The 20,336-nt window shown below is 43.4% G+C and overlaps 1 protein-coding gene across 2 annotated transcripts in view; it reads right to left on the reverse strand.

The window, feature by feature from the left end:
- The window catches only part of UXS1 (UDP-glucuronate decarboxylase 1), a 70,597-nt gene that overhangs the window by 33,415 nt on the left and 16,846 nt on the right, over positions 1-20,336 (reverse strand). The window contains exons 2-5 of one of the 2 annotated variants that reach the window (XM_080917526.1): positions 17,498-17,525; positions 15,733-15,781; positions 15,454-15,497; positions 6,277-6,337 (exon numbers count right to left, since the gene is read on the reverse strand). In XM_080917526.1, the coding sequence (XP_080773652.1) occupies positions 6,277-6,337; positions 15,454-15,497; positions 15,733-15,781; positions 17,498-17,525 (182 nt within the window). Of the gene's footprint in view, positions 1-6,276; positions 6,338-15,453; positions 15,498-15,732; positions 15,797-17,497; positions 17,526-20,336 lie in introns of both variants that reach the window. The other variant, XM_080917525.1, reaches the window with a different exon arrangement.

Here is a 20,336-nt window from a genome sequence, read left to right on the forward strand (position 1 = left end):
GCAGACACAACTAAAAATCTGGCAGCGGGTAAGGTGCGAACAGGAAAGGTTATGGCAGCATCCTGACATGTGCACTCCAGAGAAGCCTTACTACCTGAAGACTGCGCCATACTGTCAGACACAACAATATTCGGGGAATAGCACAAAGACCTACAGCTACTCGGTTCCAAGCATCTATCAGCAGAGGGGTGCAATACAAAACTTGCTTCACCACAGAAGAGATACTGACCATCCCCCAACATCTGCCCTTCCCTATCCTTAGGGTCCATAGCTATTGATTCAACATTCCTAGACTGAAAATACAGTGTGGTTTCTGATGGCTGCATCTAAGCTGTTTTTCTTGGCCTCTTTCCCTGAATGATTGGAGCATAGTTTGTACTGTATGAGGTACAGCTGTCTGCTGATCATTTCAAGTGCAGAAAGATACAGGCATCCCTAGATCCTGTTACCCATGAGGCCTTAGAAACCACCCTTACAGGTGTGGAGGGACACTGGGACACAGCTATAAAACCATGACTGCTGGTGTTCAGAATCACTCGCTTGAAGTGATCAGCAAAGTACAGAGGGCTTGGATACCTACCGAGAAAGTGTATGATACTTTACTTAAACATCTTCCCAATTATTTCTACGAACAAGTGAGAACCACAAATGTCCTTACAGAAGAGAGCCGTAAGTGGGAACAGAAACATGAAGGCTGAACCTCTCCTGAGCCAGTGAGGCACTAAAGGGGCCAGCATAGAGGGCCAGCAGCGACATGCTTCCTAAATCCTAATCACCACAGACGTGTCACGCTGATTATGCTTAAAAATATTCTGAAAATAAAAAAAAAATTCATACAACTTGACTGTTTCCAAGGGGTGAGGGGAAGCACAGGATGGCTTCCTCCTGTCAGAGAACGGGAAAGGAGAATGTGAAGCACCCGCTCGGGAGGCAGACAGTGATGGCAACCTCTGAGCTCAGTGAGCTGAGTTAAGTGAGGTGACCTGAGATGAGGTGAAGTGAGATGCGTGGGGGGGGGGGGGGCTGGGGGAGGGGAGCTGAGATGGGGGGACAGGAAAACTGAGTGAGGTGAGGAGGGTGAGGTGGGGGTTATATGACATACGAATCTGTCCATCTCTTTACCTACTTTTTCAGTCTAAAAGAGTTGTCAGTAAGAAAACCCAATTCTCTCTACAATAGAAGTACACAAATGACTAGAAATATGGTTTTAGAAGATGTCAGTGGGGGCTGGAGGGATGGTTCAGCAGTTAAGAGCACTGACTGCTCTTCCAGAGGTCCCAAGTTCAATTCCCAGCAACCACATGGTGGCTCACAGCCATCTGTAATAGGATAAAGATAGCAACAGTGTACTCACATACATAAAACAAATAAATTAAAAAAAAAAAAAAAAGATGTCAGTACCCATGAAGCTCTTGTTCATCTCATAGAATACAGGACGCTGCCCACAGGTAAGAGGGCCAAGTAACCTACGGCAGATAACCACAGTCAGAAAACACCAGCTAGCCATTTTTCTATGCTCTGAAAATGCAATGGCTGAGTGCAAGTCCCTGGGGGAGCTTTCTCAGATTAAGGACATTTTTTCAGCCCTTTGCTTTAGAGATTAAGCAGACACCAGAGAGGCTCGGATTTCAAGATAAACGTAGATAATTACTCACTAGCCTGAAGGAAGCTTCCTCACCCCACCCTGCAGTCACAAGCCCAGCCGGCACTGTACAGTCTGCTTCTCCCTAAGCCCTCCTTCTGTTCCGGTTTGGGAGCTGTTTGCAGAGGATCAATGTCGCTCAGGAGATCCCAGCTCTATCCCAGGCGATGTCATAAAAGAGAAAGCTTTCTGCCGCATCACATCACTCTGGTCCCCACACCGCCCTGCTGTGATGTCCTCCATCACGTGATCCTCAAGAGCACCAAGTGACAGTCAGTCTCCCAGACTAGAAGCACAACATGCCTATTATTATTAGTGAGCGTCAAGTATTCTGTTATGACAATATACGTATATTCTACCTATATGGAATACAGTATCTATAACAGAAGGATTTTCTGGAAAAGTATCTGACTTAAGTGTAACACTTCTTTCTGGGGGTCCTTGAGGTTAAATCTGGGACCTCACTCACGCTACACAAATTCACTGCCCTAGAGCCTCCTTGATCTTTTGTTTGCTATTTTTTCTTTCACTTTTTGAGACAGGTTCTCTATAAATTGCCTAAATTCATTTTTTAGTCCTGAGAGGCCTTGAATCTCCTGCCTCAGCTTTCAGAGTAACTAGTACTACAGACCAGGGATGCCACTAGCCCCGGCCAATTTTAATCTGTTTGCCCTGTTACATTTCCCAAAGAGGTCCATGATTACAAACTTCAAAACTCTCACTGTTTTAACTGACAGACACTGAAAACATCACTGTGCAAATGCTCCTGATGGGAGCTCCTCTGTTCTGATATCTGTAGCCAAAGACCTGGAAACACCCCCGGGAGCAGAAATGCAGCTGACTAAAGTATAAAGTCCACGTCTGAGATTCACACAGCGTGAGCAGGGAACTTCTGAGGCATCTGTGCGCATGAAGTACCATGCTCTAGATTCCTTGTTTCCTTCTTCAGCAAGACCACTCTAGTGAAAATACTTAGAGGTTTCTGTAACACACCCACGTGGTTATGCTTTTCTAATTATAAATTCTATTTCACCAGACAACTATTTCTAATGGAAACACCAGCAGCAGAAATTCAGCTTTTAGAAGGCTTTCCCAGGAAGACTAACTGTGAAGCCCAGCATGGCCTGGCTCTAGACTTCCCGGCTCATTTCAATGTGCATGTCCTTCTTTTGCTTCTGGGTACTACCGGCAGCTCAAATGGCCTTTTTTCAGGTGAGCATTTAACTTCTGCAGCCCAACAAATCAACAGAAATAAATTTCCAGACAAACCTCTTCTGAGTCTAAGGCTTTAAACATTATACAAAAGCCCTTAGGTTTTAGCAACAATATGCTAGACTCAAGCACCAAATGATGCTGAAATGTGTGTAACCTAGGAGATGACAGACAAACCAACTATCCTAAGCACATTTATTGCAGTAAGATACAAAGATAAAAATCTACAGGACCACAGAGTGCTTATCTACCAGTGAGGCTATCCTTAGAGTCCACCAAAGTCCCTTATCAGAAATGTACTCCATTCACAAGGCAACAGAGATAGGCCATTAGGGATCTGCCCTCCTGGGTACATTAGTGCCACCACTGTAGCACTTACAAAAGCAAAGACTCTGTCTTCCCCTGCCCGCTACATCTGCCACAATGTAACATGGTAACTGAGCCAGACCCAGGACCTCAGTCTCCATAACTATGAGCTAATAAGACATTTCTGATCATCAGAAACCACTTAGTCTGTGCCTTGGAAATTACATGTGTAATGGACCCTTCAGCAATGCAGACATACAACTGCAGACCTTCAGACCTGTGAACAGTCTGACACATGGCAACAGACACACTAGAAGAACAGACTTTGCTACTGGTATTCTGAAGAAAATCCAGAAACAAAAATACACCCATGATCCCATTTACAATAACACAGCCTATGTTAAGATGGCAAAATGGTTCAAGGTAATCTATAGATTTAACAGTCTCTACCAGAATCACAGATGGCTTCTTTGGAAGATTTGACAAGCTGATCCTAAAATGGAATTGAAAAGGGATCCAGAACGGCCAAAACTATCTTAGAAACACACACACACACACACACACACACACACACACACACACAAACACTCAAATTCAAAACCTACTACAAAGTCGCAATAATCAATACTGTTCTATAAGTCAGTGGACACAGCAGTCCAGATATAAATACTTATATTCACATGATTTTCCACTTTCCACAAAGTACTAGGACAGGTTGTGAAGCAAAAGGAAAAGCCCCTCACCTAACACTTCATTCAGAAATGATCTCAAAATGTAATTGTCAGGCCGAATAGAAAGTCAGACAAATGGCCAACTACACTTTCCCCTAGCAGATCAAGTGTCTGCTGCCCTCCAGGCTCCCTCAGTACCTATGGCTCCTCTCAGCTCATCCCACCCCTACCATAAATTTCTCCAGCTCACAGTCTTCCCTTCCCCAAGCTTCTCCTTCCTATATAATCCTGCCATTTTGTCCATGTGCCCGCTTAGTCTTTTCTGCACCCCATCCCTGTCTCCTCTTCCTTTTCAGTCCTTCTTCTCTGTCCTCCTCTGGCCATGTTCTACTTTCCTTTCCTGCTCTGGACTATACTCTCCCCCATCTATGATAAAACCTACCCCCCAGCCACAAGCTGAACAGTTATGTTCTCACGTCATACACAGACCTAAACTTAAGATCCAAATCTAGAAATCAGGAAAAAGGCACAAGTCTTTGTTAGGTTGGGCAATGACTTCTGAACTCTGCCAATGAAGCACAAGCAAAGAAAGCAAAAAAAATAAATAAATAAAATAAAATTAAGCCCATCTGAACACAAACAAGTGTATAAGCATCTGACAAATCAAATTACTACTCTACATTATAGTAGTTGCCTAGCAACTATGGGGTTATACAGAAGTAGAATGCTTTTTTTCTTTTTTTTTAAACGATTAAGTTTTATTGGTGTGCTGAAATCTACCTGCTAGCTAACGGCCCTACTCTTTATCCTGGGAAGGGAAACACTTGCCAGAAACTGGCTGGAGGACAGATGCCTATCTCTCCTTTGCCAGCTATCTGGACAAACGTCATCACATCACAAGAAAGACCTATTTCTATTGCTACCTGCCAAGTCTGTGGCCTTTACTACTGCCTGAGAATTTTGTGTGTGCATTTATTGATACCTTTAAAACATCTACCAGAAAAAATGTCTGTTCCTGTCACTTCTGCTCCTGTGAACATGCTTAACTGTGAAGAAAGTTCATTTGGTTGGGCAGGAGACTCAGAGATCACCCTCAGGTGGCCACATTGTTACCTGGATGTAAAAAATTGTGAAGGGTACTGAACTTTCCCAAAGTCACAGCCCATAAAGAGTTCTCTTGTCTATCCAAATGCATGATTGATTCTTCTCTGGTTAGAATGTATATAATACACCAACATAAAACTTTTGTGCTTCAAACAGCACCATCAAGAAAGTTAAAAAAAAAAAAAAAAACACTCACAAAATGAGAAAGCAACATGCAAAAAAAAAAGGAGAAAAAAAGGAGTGGTAAGGATCCTGCAAATACACAATTATAATCCAGTGGTAAGAAGGAAAACAGTCAACTTTTTTAAAAGTATCCAAAAACATTGTCCAATAAGCCCAAGACTTGTTCTAATGCATGGTGAGTGAACATTTGAAACATTACACTAAGTAAAAGGATCCATCACAACTGGACAAATGTGGCATACCCTACCCACATGAGGAAGCCAACTCACAGATGGTGAATTGCATGGTATTTGACTAGTGCCCTAATAAAGAAGTGACTTTAAAAAAAAACACAACAGTAAAATCTCTATATAACTTCCCACAAAATAATAAGATTCCTCTTTTTTCCTGGAAAGTTTGAGTTAATATTTAACAGGGAGACTCTTAGTCAGGAAAGCTCCTAGGATATCAACCAATTTGGCCCAAGAATCAGAAAGGGTTAAAAGCTACAGGTGTAACGTTTCAAGGATCTCCTTATAAACTGTATCCTTGAACTATTTGGTTAGTTTTATAAATTCTATCTAAGGGGATTCTTTTTGAGCTTTATAAATACAAGATCATGTTACCTCTGACTATATATCGTTTAATCTTGGCCTTTTCATTGTGATTCCTTTCATCCCTGGGTACACAAGAAAGAAGCCAAAAACCTACAGGACATCATGTATGTTCACAGCAACATGGTTCACAACAGCTTCAGAATCGGAACAAGCTCTCATGCCCATCAACTGAGAAATGGACAGACAAGATGTGCCACATCCATATATAAGAATATTGTTCAGGCATGAAAAGAAGGCAGCGGAGCAATATTGAAAACATTATCCCCAGTGAAGGAGGCTGGACACAAGAAGGAACAGTGTGTCACCACTTCATTGACATAAAGGACTCCAGCGGGCAGGCCCTGGGAATAGAGAGCAGCATGCGCGCTGGAGACCAGAGGGGAAGGGGAAGTAGCTATCAATGACACATGGCTTCTTGTCACTCTGTGATGCCATTAAAACAATGCAAACAAAATATAAAACAGAACTGGATACTTGAGGAGGTAGAAGTTGATAGCATTGAAATATCAACATAAAGCAACTTTCTTAATATTAGAATTGTAAATCTAGTGTGCAAACTTACCAAGATCCTTTTCCGGTCCTTTTCTGATAAAAATTTTACTGGCGGGTATTTCTGGGTGAAACTGTAATATGAAGAGAGAAGAAGGAAAAGTCACTCCAATGTGGCTCCCAGATCACTCTCCAGGCTCTGTGTTTCCTTCTAAAGTAGGAGACAGTTTCGTTGTTTCTTCACTGTCTTTTGAGTGAATTCAATTCTGCAATTCTTTCCTTGCCAGAGTCCCTGACACAGTGACTGGGCATCTTCACTTTCTGTCTGCCATTTGTTCTTCCAACGCCCTCCTGCCCTGCAAAGGCACCATGGGTCCCCAGAGCACACCAACACCACAAAAGGAGAACAACATAATTAGCATAGAGCAGCCAAAGGAGATGAATGTAGACTTAAAGACCTCTCTTACTAATGTGGTTGGGAGCTGAGTATTGTAAATAAGTCTCTGTGCAGTTCTGAAGTTACTGTTCTCACAGGAGAGCAGTGAGGCTATCTGCAACGTCCTTGTCCCCAGCAAGCAGAGCTGGTACACAGAGCACATGTTAATGGTCACTGAACTGAACATGTCATCCAGTACGCCAGGGCATGTTCCCTGAAAGCAGGAAGGCAGAGAGGCTAAAATAAAGCAGGGGTCTTTCTTTTACAGTACAGAATTTCCCTAGGAAGAGCTTCCATGTTCTCTGAATGGCAAGCTCCCTTGCACGCAGGCAGACGGAAGGACCAATGAAGACGAGATAACAACCCTGGGCACTCAGTTCTGTGTAGCCCAGAACTTCCTGCTTCACCCAGGGCCATCTCAGTCACAAGACTGTCCTTGGCATGTACTGCTCAGTCCATGTGGAATGTTCTCAGGGCTGTGAGAAACAAAGTCAGAGGCTACGTTGGAAAAGCTAGACAGATGCCCTAATGGCCAAATGATGCTCTGCTATACCATCTCCTTCACTTAGGCATGCGGGGGCTGGAAATAAACGTCAAGTGGTCTACACACACCCCATGCATTCCTCTCCAGCTTCTGAATCAGGTCACAGGTCACCTTCCTTTCCCACCGTTCAGGCTAAGAGGTGATGACGCTCTTAGAAGCTACAAGCAGCAGCAACAGACAGCAGAGACATAACCTCCACTAGGCCAGGAAAAAATGCAGTCAGAACTGGGCATGGTGGTTCCTTCCCTCCCTGTGGTTTCTTCTTCAGACCCACTCTACTTGCTGCCATTTTTCTAACAGTGTTGGGGATCGAACCGAGGGCTGCTAGCATCTTAGCCAAACCCTCTATACGCTGAACTACAGACCCAACCCAGGAGTTTCACTGTCTCGGGGGAGTGAGTCGGCAGAGACACGCTGGAAAGATAAAGTGGAAGGAGAGAGACCAAAAAGTGGTTCAGAGGACCAGAGGCACAAGACTGTAAGGTAAATCCCAAGAGCGACTCAGCCACAGCCCAAACCAAACCTAAGTTTAGCTTTGGAAGCAGCAATATCCCTCAGCATTCTAAGGAGTTACCTCTGAGTCCCCAGAAGATCCTAAGAAGACAGGAATGTCCAAGTCCCTTACACAAGGGAGCAGCACTTACCCTCGTGCGTCTCCTGTGAGCTTTTGAGAGACTATCTAGATAGGCAGACTTCCTGCTCCTTCCTCATACTCCTGGCCTGAGACAAAGGCCTGAAGATCTTGTATCACTTTTCTCTCGCTAGTAGGATCCCTCTGCAATAGACTTGTGTGATAAGTTCAAGTTTATAGTGGGGACCAGGGAATGTTGACCCCAGAGCTGCTATTCAATCAATCCCTGTCATTATCAAGCTGACCGACTCTAAGTTAGCGAAGGGAATTTCCTCAAAGACTCTTAAAACCCCAACTGTGGAGGGCAGGCTGTACCTGAGCCCCCGACATGGACTGGTAAAGCACAGGAAAGGCCAGGGGTTCAAAGCCTTCCCTCGGAGGGTCTTCTCTGTGCGGGTGCTGTGAGCATGTCTCCTCACTCCTAACAGAAGGCGCCTGGTCTACCGCAATGGCTACGGTCTGCCCTACCCATGCCTGCTGCGCTTCTTTCCCTGTCTTAAAATCCTTTAATGGGCAGAGAGAACAAGCCTAATCCAGACCCCTAGACAGCAACACAGGGGCACGTCATGTCCCTGCACCAGATTGCTTGGAGAATGACAACAAAGCCGTCCGGCTACAGATGCAACTCTTCCCCGAGTATCTTCAAACTATAGTTGGCAGAAAGCGATATGGAACCTGAGGATGTGGACGGCCAACTACAGCCTCCTGAAAGATGTTATTTGTCTCCAAAAAAGGGGGAGGGGGAGTAGTTTTCTCAGGAATGGAATGAGAAAGAAGGCCGATCTGAGGGTGTGCATCCAGCACACGGCACCTCCCCAGACAGCAACTATGAGCCAGCGGTCACTCGATCGAGGTCCAGGGCACAGCAGTAAGAGTGAGCACTCTCACTACAAGTCTGTCACCGGGCTAAGAAGGAAGCTCTGCCTGCAGTGCAGAAGGCCCTGGGTTTCAACCCTATATCACAATAAGATAACCATCATTGATTACTATATTCAAAGAACATTTAAAGAAATAGAGAGAAATTAAACAGCATGTAGGAGGCCCTGAGTTCCACTGAGTGCGGATTGGAAGTGTTTTAGTGTATGGAGTATGGAGTAAATGAAGACCTTCTCCCCTGTTATTACTTCCTGTTTGCATAGCACGCTCACTGACCAAAGCAGGTCACTAGAGATGACTTAAGTGCTTGGATTCTATGCAACACTATGTTGCCTTATATATGGAACACCTGAGGATATCATTAAGACACCAAGATGGCTGCAAAATCAGTATTAATAAACAGAAACCAATGTGCAGGCTCAGGACATGAGCTACACTGTGTCTGAAGAGAGGAGACTCTTCCCTCAGACCTCACTCACCAGGAAGCAGAGCTATTTCAGCAAGAAATCAATATGGAAACCATTCCTACAGTCTCTAGGGCAGTGGTTCTCAACCTTCCTAATACTGTGACCCTTTAACACAGTTCATGTTTTGGTGACCCCAAATCATAAAATTATTTTTGTTGCTACTTCCTAACTGTAATTTCACTCATACTATAAATGTCTGACTGTTCTGCTGGTCTTAGATGACCCTGTGAAAGGGCAGTGACGCTCACCCCAAAGGGTCATGACACACAGGTTGAGAACCATTGCTGTACAGTCACAGCTCATGCCACCCTTGTCCTCTGCAGATCTGTACCTCGGCAACACTGTTACCAGCCGGATGAGGCTGCTGCAAATGCAGGGCTGCAACACTTTTCCGTAACCTCTTGGTTAGTGTTTGCAGTCACAGACACACAAAGAGGCCAAAGTTGCAATGGTTGCGGAGGGATCATGCTACCACCCACAGCTTACGGTCTACTCCATTCTGCAAAGTAAAACTCCCCCCGTTTGCCGACCACTTATGGTCTTCCTGCTCCATTCGTGAAGGGAGGCCAAGACAACAACTCCTCCTGATGCAGATGGAATTCCAGAACACATCACAAACACCACTCACCATAGTCAAGTCAGGCTTATTCCAGAGATTCAGGGAAGGGCCAATACACATATCACAGTAATAAATACACAATAAAAAATGCAAACTGCATAAATGGATTAGAGGGCAGAGATCATATGATCATAAATGCAAAACAAAAAAGCCTTTTGACACTTATCATGTCAAAAGTGCTGAAGACACTCAGAACAGAAGGGACACATTTCAACGTGATAAAGACTGAACAAGAAACAAAGCTAATGGTGAGCGAGGAAGCAAAGCCTTTCACTCAACCTGAACAGGAATGTGCACTTTCTCTAGTCTCCATTCAACACATCATTGGAAATCTAGAGTAATAAGGCAAGGGAAGCAGGAAAAAGGGAAACAAATAGGAAAGAAAGAGGCCAACGTATCATTATTGACAGATGATATCACTGTAAGATATAAGACCCTAGAGACTCCACTAGAAAACTCTTAGACCTGAGAAACACTTTCAAGCAAAGGCAGGACACAAAATCAACAATTAGGAACGCCATTGACAAACACACTGAGAAAGAAATGAGGGACGCCAACCAAAATATCTTAGAATAAAGCTAACCAGGGATGTGAGAAAACCTTGACAACACAAACTTTAAGGTGCTGAAGAAGCTTTAAGGTACTAACAGGTGGACTTCTCATGCATATGCATTGATGGGCTTAATGCAGTGAACACAGCTGCTCTACCAAAACCAATGCATAGATCCCATGCATTTCAGATCAAAATTCTAACGTTCTTTGTAGATTTAGGTGGTGGGGGTCTTAAAATTCCTATGGAAGCAAAGACCCAGACAAAGAAATGCTGGGCAAAGAGTACTATGGGGTGTCCCATTCCTGACTTTAAGTCCACTACAGAGCCACAGTGATACAAACTGCACGGTACTGGCACAAAACAACCACATAGACCAATGGAGTAGAGCCAAGGCCACAAAAATACAGCCACTGGCTTTGTAACAAAGGTGCCAAAAAAAAAAAAACACACCAGAACAAAGAAAGCATCTTCAACAAATAAGACTTTCTACAAGCAGAAGAATGAGTAACTCACCCTACACAAAAATAAGCCCAAGGCCATCCTAGTAGGCCCTTGGAAGACAGTAGAGCTGACAGACAGCAGAGGCCTGGCTCCAGAGGCTTCAGAGAAGAACAATATACCTTGTGATATTGTGGCAAAGAATGTGACAGCTTTCTGTCCTTGTCCTAAAATTCTGACAATGGTAAACTTAAAAGTGAAGGGCTTATTTCATTGGCAAAGGAAATTTCAAGACAGCCCTATTGCAGCATGATTATTAGCAGTCAGTCTTCTGTGGGTCTACAATAAAAAAAAGAACAAACAGGGCAGAAAAGACACACTGTTTACTTTTCAGAAAAAAGGGACACTAAAAGCTTAAAATGGTACAGCTGAAACTGCTCTGCGTGGGGTAGGGAGGGCTGCAAACATTCAAAGGTCTAGCACCTCAGTGGAGAAGGCTGATGTAAACTGGGACAATGAATGGGAAGGGTGTACTCAGGGTGAGATCCTGCCCAGTTAAGCTTCCAACTTCAAAAGAAAAAAAGAAGCATAAGGTGTTTTCTGCTTCCAAAAGGCAACTGCAATCAAAAGAGCTGATGTTAATGTGGTTCCAGGGGGCCAGGGTCCACCCCAAGGGGCAGCTGAACTTGACAATGCTTTCCATATTGTGCTGCCTTTAAAGACATCAAGAATGTCAGAGTGTGGGGACTGGAGAGGGGGAAACTGAGAAAGGGGACAACATTTCAAATGTAAATGCATAAACTATCCAGTAGAAATAAAAGAATATGGAGTGAAGGGGTTATAGGATCATCCACTGAAGCTTCAGAGAGCCTCCAAAGCCAGCCAACAAGTGTCAGGAAAGTCCCTATGCAAAGGTGCTGTAAAAGTAAAGTTTGTGGAGCTGTAAAAGTAAACTTTGGGTTGTGTTGGAAACCACAAGACACTGGAGATAACAGAGCCATGAGGTAGCAGCCAAGAGACATGGTATACAGAAGGTCGAACCAGCCCAAGAAACGTATCAAAGTCGGAGGGGTAGAGCCATCTAAATGCTTTAAAATTAAAGTCCCAAAATTCAGACATGGACTACAGGGTGTGGAGTTTGCCCTGCTGGTTTTAAGTCTTGCTTACTCCAGCACTTCCTCACTATGTCCTCATTCTTCCATTTTAGAATTGTAATGTCTCTTCTGCTCCTCTATATGTTAGGGGCATATAACTGTACTGGCTAGTTTTGTGTCAGCTTGACACAAGCTGGAGTCATCACAGAGAAAGGAGCCTCCCTTGAGGAAATGCCTCCAGGAGATCCAGCTGTAAAGCATTTTCTCAATTAGTGATCAAGTGGGGAGGGCCCAGCCCATTGTGGGTGGTGCCATTCCTGGCCCAGCCCATTGTGGGTGGTGCCATCCCTGGGCTGCTAGACCTGGGTTTTATAAAAAAGCAGGCTGAGCAAGCCAGGGGAAGCAAGCCAGTAAGAAACAACCCTCCATGGCCTCTGCATCAGCTCCTGCTTCCTGACCTGCTTGAATTCCAGTCCTGACTTCCTCTGGTGATGAACAGCAATGTGGAAGTGTAAGCTGAATAAACCCTTCCCTCCCCAACTTGTTTCTTGGTCATGATATTTGTGCAGGAACAGAAACCCAGACTAAGACAAATTGGTACCAGCATAGTGGGGTGTTCCTGTGACAACCTGACCATGTTTTGGGGAGGACTGTGGAAGGACTTTGGAACTTTGAGATAGAAGAGCCATTGGTATATTAAGAGCTCTGTAGAATGTTTAGTAGGAGCTTGGAAGATAATGTTGAGAACAGTGCAGAAGATGGAGGCCTGGCTTGTGAAATTTCAGAGGGAAGATTAAAGACTCTCTGATCAGTGCTGTTGCTGTTTGGGTTGAGAAGATTCTGTGGTTTTGGTGAGCTGGGGCTGAAGAATCAGCTGTGATTAACAAGATACCAGAACTACTAAAGCAAAACCTTTGCATTACTGGGACTATTGATGCTGGTGAGCTGGAGCTAAGAAATTAGTGGTGATTAAGAAGACACCAGCATCATTTAGGTGAAATCTGGGAAGTGTTTTCTGAAAACACAAAGAGACTGTGTTCCAGAGATAGCCAAGGTTGTACCTCCTGTTGTGGCTGGACTTGGTAACGTGTAAGAGTCACCCAGGTGGTACTGGTTTTGAAGGCATGAAGGGGTCATGGAGAGCAGCTGAGGCTCTGCACTGTGAGAGGTCATGGAAGGGCAATGGTGAAGGTGCAGCCTCAGTTGCAGTTAGTGTCCCGGGACTGACAGCAGTGTTTTGGAGATGTCAGTACCATGAGATGACCACTAAGAACAGCAGCGGCAGTGGAGAACAGGCAGCTGGAGCCTAGAAGAGAAGGTGTGTGCTACAAAGGGCAGAGCTGGAGTTCGTAAATGGATTCCCAGACACTGGATTAATTAATTAATTAATTAATTGGAGATTAATTTTGCTTTTGATTGTGACTGTGCTCTGATAGCTTTCCCTCTTGAAGGAAGAAGAGGAGCCCACAGTTTAGAGACTTTGAATTGTAAAAGACCTTGACTTTTAAAAGAGACTGAATATTTTAAAGGTATCAAAATTTTAAAATGTAAGAATTGGTAAAGGCTGTGGGACTCTTAAAGTTATCTAGATCTTGGGGATGAACAAGAAGGTAAGGGTTGAAGCTTAATATTGATTTGTTTGTGTGTCAAGTTGACAAGGGGTCAATTGTACTGGCTGGTTTTGTGTCAATTTGACACAAGATGGAGTTATCACAGAGAAAGGAGCCTCCCTTGAGGAAATGCCTCCATGAGATTCAGCTGTAAGGCATCTTCTCAACTAGTGATCAAGGGGGGAGGGCCCAGCCCATTGTGGGTGGAGCCATCCCTGGGCTGGTAGACCTGGGTTCTATAAGAAAGCAAGCTGAGCAAGTCAGGGGAAGCAAGCCAGTAAGTAACATCCCTCCATGGCCTCTGCATCAGTTCCTGCTTCCTGACCTGCTTGAGTTCCAGTCCTGACTTCCTCTGGTGATGAACAGCAATGTGGAAATGTAAGCTGAATAAACCCTTTCCTCCCCAACTTGCTTCTTGGTCGTGATGTTTGTGCAGGAACAGAAACCCTGACTAAGACAATAATTTATTTTTTTATTTTATAGGAGGTTGCAATGAAGATCCTACATGGACTCTCAGAAGAGATCGTGGTCCTTTAACAGTGTTGTAACTGGAAGACAACAGGGACCTTTAAAGCCCAACAAGATGCTTTGTGAATTACGGAGGCCAAGGAGTGGACTATGATGCTTTGAATGAGGAATGTCCTGCATGTTAATTCTTGGTCCCCAGTTGTTGATGCTGTTTGTGGAGGTTTAGGTGGCATGGCCTTGCTGGAGGAGGTACCCCCCCCCCCCACACACACACACCTCTGCTTCCCTCCCTCCCTGCTTCTCTGCTTTCTGAGGTTTAAGATGTAAGTTCTCAGCGTCTGTTCTTGCTGCCATCATGGATTCATCCCTCTGGAACCACAAGCCCAAATAACCTTTTTCTAAATTCCTTAGATTACGGCTTAGCTTAGCCTTGGCCAGAGTCGCCACTGTTGGAGGTTAGCAGTGGTTAATGTACCGACTCATAAGCTGTCCAGGTGCTTAGAACGACTGACTGTTAGTGCTCAGCCTTACGTGTCAAAGCCGTGTCCCCGTGCCAAAGCTCATCAGAATGGTGGAAGTGGTAGAAAGACTCTAAGAGCCAGGGGGGAGGAGGAGGAATGCTGTTTTTCGGATACAACATGACCACTGCACCATGAACTCACAGCAGTCATGGTTAGTTGCACAGATCAGGCCAACAAGATCAGTCAACATTCCAGCAAGACTCACTAACTGGACTCAGTGCATTACCAAAAATTAACAAAAAAATCAAGAAAGGGTGGGGTGGGGGAAAGACGGTGTGTGTACAGGGGGTGGCTATTCATGAGAAAGAAGTATTTTACAAAAATCCAAAGAACTGGGCAGGAGAATCAACCGTGTCACCAGTGTTGCAGGAGCCACACATCTATAGAATTTTCATGTAGGCTTGGGGGCTCCTAACTCCAGCCTCATTCTTGCAGGGTCAGCACTTTCCACTGAAGCACCTCCCAGGCCTAACTTCAGAAGGACTTTTTTTTTTTTTAACTTAGGATCTCATTAGACTTCAGCAAAATCAGAGTAAAAATTAACTTCAAACAAGCAGCAAACAATCTCCCTTTTGTTTTCCTAAAGGAAATCTATTGCTTTCACAGGAAATAGTTCTTAATGATGAAGGATTTCAAAATGTTTTAAAAACACCACAACCAGCACCTGCTATGTAGCTCATGTTTGTAATTCAGACATTCAGAAGACTAAGGAAGGAGGCTGAGAACTCCAAGCCAGTAAGGACAGTGAGCTCCAGGAGAATCTGAGCAACAAAAACAGACCCTGTCTCTACACAACCACCACTACATTCAAATTTTACGAACTTAGCTTCTTGCAGAAGGAAAAGATCTCTCTTGAGAATGTTTTGTGTTCGCTAAGCTCATATGTAACTTTCCTATATAATGAGCTCAACTGAGAACATTCCAAACATCAATATTTCCTGTCATACACCTAAGACATTTTTTTAAAGGCAAAACAAAATAATGGGTGCATACCTTTTCTCCAAATCTCTGATTTTCTCTCTCAGTGGTTCAACAATCTGGAACAAGAACAGAATCAATTTTAAAGCAACAGGTCTTCACTGCATTTGTCCTAGCTGAACGCAAGGGTTGTGTGGCATAAGCAAGACAGACTTGGACAGGGCAAGTGGTCTACAGACTAACACAGTCTCGTAGAACAGAATGCTGTTTGAGTTTCAGGAGCAGAGAATAATCACAGAGGGAAGGAGACTGACAGATACACAAATGAAGCAGAAGAAAACAAAGTAGACCAACCTCTTCAATCTTGCTTTCGATCTTCAGTTCACCATTTTCCTGGATAGACCTGTTGAGTAGAAAGCTTCAGAGCTGAGATCAGTTGAAAGACATCGTGACTTCAAGATGTTAGACCAAAACAAATCCTACTTACAGACCCTCTGCCCAACTTGCTCAAGTACTGGTCACCAATAAGGCAGTGTGAAGGAATCTCCTCAGGCCTGTGAACAAGTGATTTGACCCAACAGATTGTTTCTATTAACTAAATCTCACCCATGTAACACCCAGCAAGAAATATTATGACGCAGGATGTAGTGTCTACAGGAGTCTGTGCTAGCCTACTGGGCTTTCTTGGGGATTTAACATAAAATGGAGTTATTCCAAGTAAAAACAGAGTACCTCTGGATGAGACCAGAGCACCCCACTTCTCGACACACAGCCACCTTTGTTAGGGGACACACACTGGCAGTGGGAATCAGATCGAATCAGATTGACACAGTCCCATTGCCTCACAAAACTAATTCTACAAGAAGAGGCTGCTAGTGGCTGGGGAAGCCAGCTTGTTTCTTGGGAGAAGCTTGAAGATCTCAAAGCCAACCTCCCCATCACAAACAGCTACTGTTCCATGTCCTGATAGGAGGAGATAACAAAGTGGAGCAAATGTTTCTTTGAACAGAGAACTGTTCTGTAGTAGCAAATCTGCTTGCACAATGAATACTTATCACTCTTCGGCTGATTTTTTTAAATGCCATTTTTTAATTTGGTACACAAGAATTCTTACTTGGATCTTGGATCTTTACAAGTATCCCCCCTGCTTACTTAACAAAAAATTAAAGCCAGTTCAGTAATGAATGGCTCTAATCCTGGCACTTAGGAAACTAAGCCCAGAGGACCATGGACTTGAGGCAATGTGGGCTACACTGTAAGTTCAAAAGTAGCCTGTACTTAATACTATGTCCCCAAAAACAAATAAAACAAAACAGAAACAAACAAACAAAAACATGTACATTCAACCCAAAGGATACCACAAGCTTAAACCCCAGAAAGGAAAGAGATGAAGACAACCACATCTAATGTAGACCAAACATCCCAAATCTGACAATCCAAACATCCCAAAATGCTCTGAACTCTGAAACACAATAAGCACCCATAAGAAAACTCCACAGCTCACATCAAGTGACAAGCCCAGGTCAAAACACAGGCTCACCAAAAGTATCTATAAAGTCAGCTTCAGGTTATTTATGTGTAAGAAACACACATGAACCCTGTGTTTAAACATGTGTCCTAGCCCACAAAATTTCATTTTACATGCAAAAGTATTCCAAAATATGAAAAAGAAAATAAACAAAACTCCTTTAAAATCTAAACACTTCTAGTCCCAAGCATTTTGGAGATGGGGAAGACTCAACCTATAACTGGCTCCCTGAGGCAACCATGATTTCTCTAAGATATTATCCTTCTAGAAGAACTATGCAAAAGGCCCTGTGTCCCCCTCGAGTCATCCAGAATGCAGTTGACATGTGAGTAGGAACAGCAAGCTGGGAGGAGGCTGGAGACGGGCAACACTGAGTGACCATCATTTCCACCCCAACTTGGCCGAGATGAACTCTAGAGTCAGTTGTATGCCTTGAGAACACCCACAGAAGACCTGAAACACCCAGATGTGTAAACAGCAATACAGCTTCATCAGAAAAAAAAAAAATTACTCAGTTAACCCATGATCCAACTAGTTACAAATGAGTCTGTGAAGCACAACCGTAATGCCCAAACAATTAGAAACAATTACCTCATGTTAACAAAGTTGCCCCAAACAGCTGCAAGAGAAAGGAGAAAAAAAAAATACATATCAGTATTTAAATCTACAATATTCAGGGATTCCAACTGATCAACTTTTAATTTTTAAATGCTATTCAAATTCACTTAAAAATTATTGTTCACAAAGACAATAAAACATAACACTGTTTTCAGAAAAATCAAGACTATAAAAAGTAGAAATGAGATTTCCGTGTGTTCCTGTAGCTCTGGCATCTGCAATTCAGGGAAGTGCTTTGAAAAACATTTTGTGCTTAACATTCTGTTTTAAGAAAGGTTCGTTCTCTAAAAAAAAGGGAGAAAGGAAGGGAGGAGAGAATGAGGGAGGGAGGGAGGGAGGGAGGGAGAGGAGAAAGGAAATGTAAGAGAATCGCACACCTTAAAGACCCAGAGTTCAATCTGAGCTCTCCCCATGCATGATGTTGATGCAACCAGAACCCAAAGAAGCCCACTGGGCTACATTTCATCCAGCCTTTACTCACTTACTCAGCTCTTATCCTCTCTGCTCACAGACACCTGACAGGCAGGCTATCAACCAGGTTCCTGAGATATTTGCCTCTAGAAGCTACATAGAATGAGTTCTGACTCAACAATGATATCTTACCATACATGATCTAAACACATAAAAATCTTAAGAATCCCTAATTCAAAACCTGGTATCTGAAATATGCCCAAATGCAAACATTGACCCTTGGCATGATGTTACTACAATCAGGAAATTTCATACCATGAAAGTCAGTTTCATGCTGAAAATTGTTTAGAATATTGTATGAAATGATCTTCAGACCGCACATGTAAGAAACAAATGACCCTGGGGTTTAGTGTCAGTTCCCTTCCTATGACAACTCAAGGACACACAAATACTCCTCTTTTTAAAAAAAAAAAAAAAAAATCTAAAAATCTGAAACACATCTGGCCCCGGTTAGATAAGGGATACTGAAACAGTACTAGACCATGCAAACTTTAAATTACCAAGCAGGGGACTATTTCATAGACACCTTTGCTGTGAATGTGAAGTCCTAACATTATTTCCTGTCCAGGTACAGGGAATTCAGACAGTGAGTACAAACCTCCTTGCTGACAGGGCTGGGCACTGTATGAAATTGGGAAGACCTTAAGGTTAGTTTCCAATAGACCCAGGCATCTTCTTGTTGCCAATGGATACTGACTAGTATCAGTATCTAAAGCAACCCTCCCAAGAAAACCTCATCATCAAGGAGAATGTAGCTTACTCCCCCCCCCAAAAAAAAACAACCAAACACCAAAACTTTCCCAGCAGAAGAGGGGGAACTAGTAGGGAAAACTGAACTAGCACATTATAGTGGGAAGAAAGTAAGAAATCTGAAAAATTGAATTAAGATATACTAAATGACGCATTTCTAAAACGTCTGCTATGTTTTTCTCACCCGGCCTCATTACGCAGACCTGACTGGCCTGGGACTTGCTACTGGCTAGTCCTGAACTCACAGACCCACTTGGTTCTGGATTAAAGGTGTGCACTACCATCCTATACTTGGTTTGTTTCTGAAACTGGTCTTGTTATGTAGCCTAGAAGCTGTGGTACTCTGCTCACCTTAAACCAAGTGTTGGAATCACTGGTGTGAGCTGCTTGCACACCTTTATTTTCAGTTAAAGACTATCTGCAGGGAAGAGTGGCAATATGCTCATTTCCAAAACTGGCCTTGAAGCTAATCCCTAACCTGGATGTCATATGACAAGTGAGTGTCATTAACCTAAAGGAAGACCCTGGTGAGCAGTAAGCCTACTCCCCTATGGAGGACACTCAGCAGTTCAGGAAGATGAGCAGCTACTGTAACCACTCAGTTTAATTTAGAACACTTTAATTTAAAAATATTCAGAATAGAATAAACTAAACTCATTTCAAGTGTAGGCAGAGGAAGCTCCAGAACAATCCTGCTCATTCTGCTCTGCACAGGTCAGGGCCTATCTCTAGTTCTCAGAGTTCACCTGACCCAGTGCTTCTGAAAAAGCTCTATGCTGTTGTGTTTTTATACAGAGACAGCCACAGTCACTGTTCCATTGCTGTGAAAAGACACCAAGACTAACAATACAACCTTTATAAAAGAGAGCATTTAGCTGGGGGCTGGATCTCAGTGCTTTAGCTAATCATCATCATAGTGGGGAGCTCAGGGCTGGAACAGTAGCTGAGTTACGTTTTGAACTTCTATCAGAGAAAAGGAGAAAGAATGGGCTTGGCGGCACTTTAGAAACATCAAAGCTTCTAACAAGGCCACACCTTCCTAATCCTTCTAATCCATTCAAAGAGTTCTGCTTCCTGGTGACTAAACAATCAAATATAAGAGCCTATGGGGTGGGTCCATTCTTATTCAAACCACCACAGCTACTTACAGAAGAGCCCATCTACTGGAGGGAGGGGAGGGCTTACAGTGTCAGAGGGTCTACAGACCATCAGGACAGGGAGTGTGGCAGCAGGCATGGTGCAGAAGCAGGGGCTAGGAGCTTGTATGTGATCCATAAACAGAGTGAGAAAAATACTAACTGGGAGTGATGTGAGCTCTTAAAACCTCAAAGTCCCCCAAACAAAATGAATAATCTCATTTACCAAACGAAGTAAAACATAAAATCAAGGAGAAGATTTACATCTGAAAACTATGAAACAAAGATGCAAATAAATGAGGAGAATCCAGACATCTGTTTAACGAATAGGATGGATCAATGTTTGGAAAGGCTGCCGATTGTGATGTTTTCGTTTTATGTTGTGAAATCACTGGATTCTTATGTTCATTTTAATGTTGTTTTTTTGGTGGAGTTTGGGGACTTGTTATATGTAA

The sequence above is a fragment of the Micromys minutus genome (genome assembly GCF_963924665.1).
Source record: "Micromys minutus genome assembly, chromosome: 5".
NCBI classification, from domain to species: domain Eukaryota; kingdom Metazoa; phylum Chordata; class Mammalia; order Rodentia; family Muridae; genus Micromys; species Micromys minutus.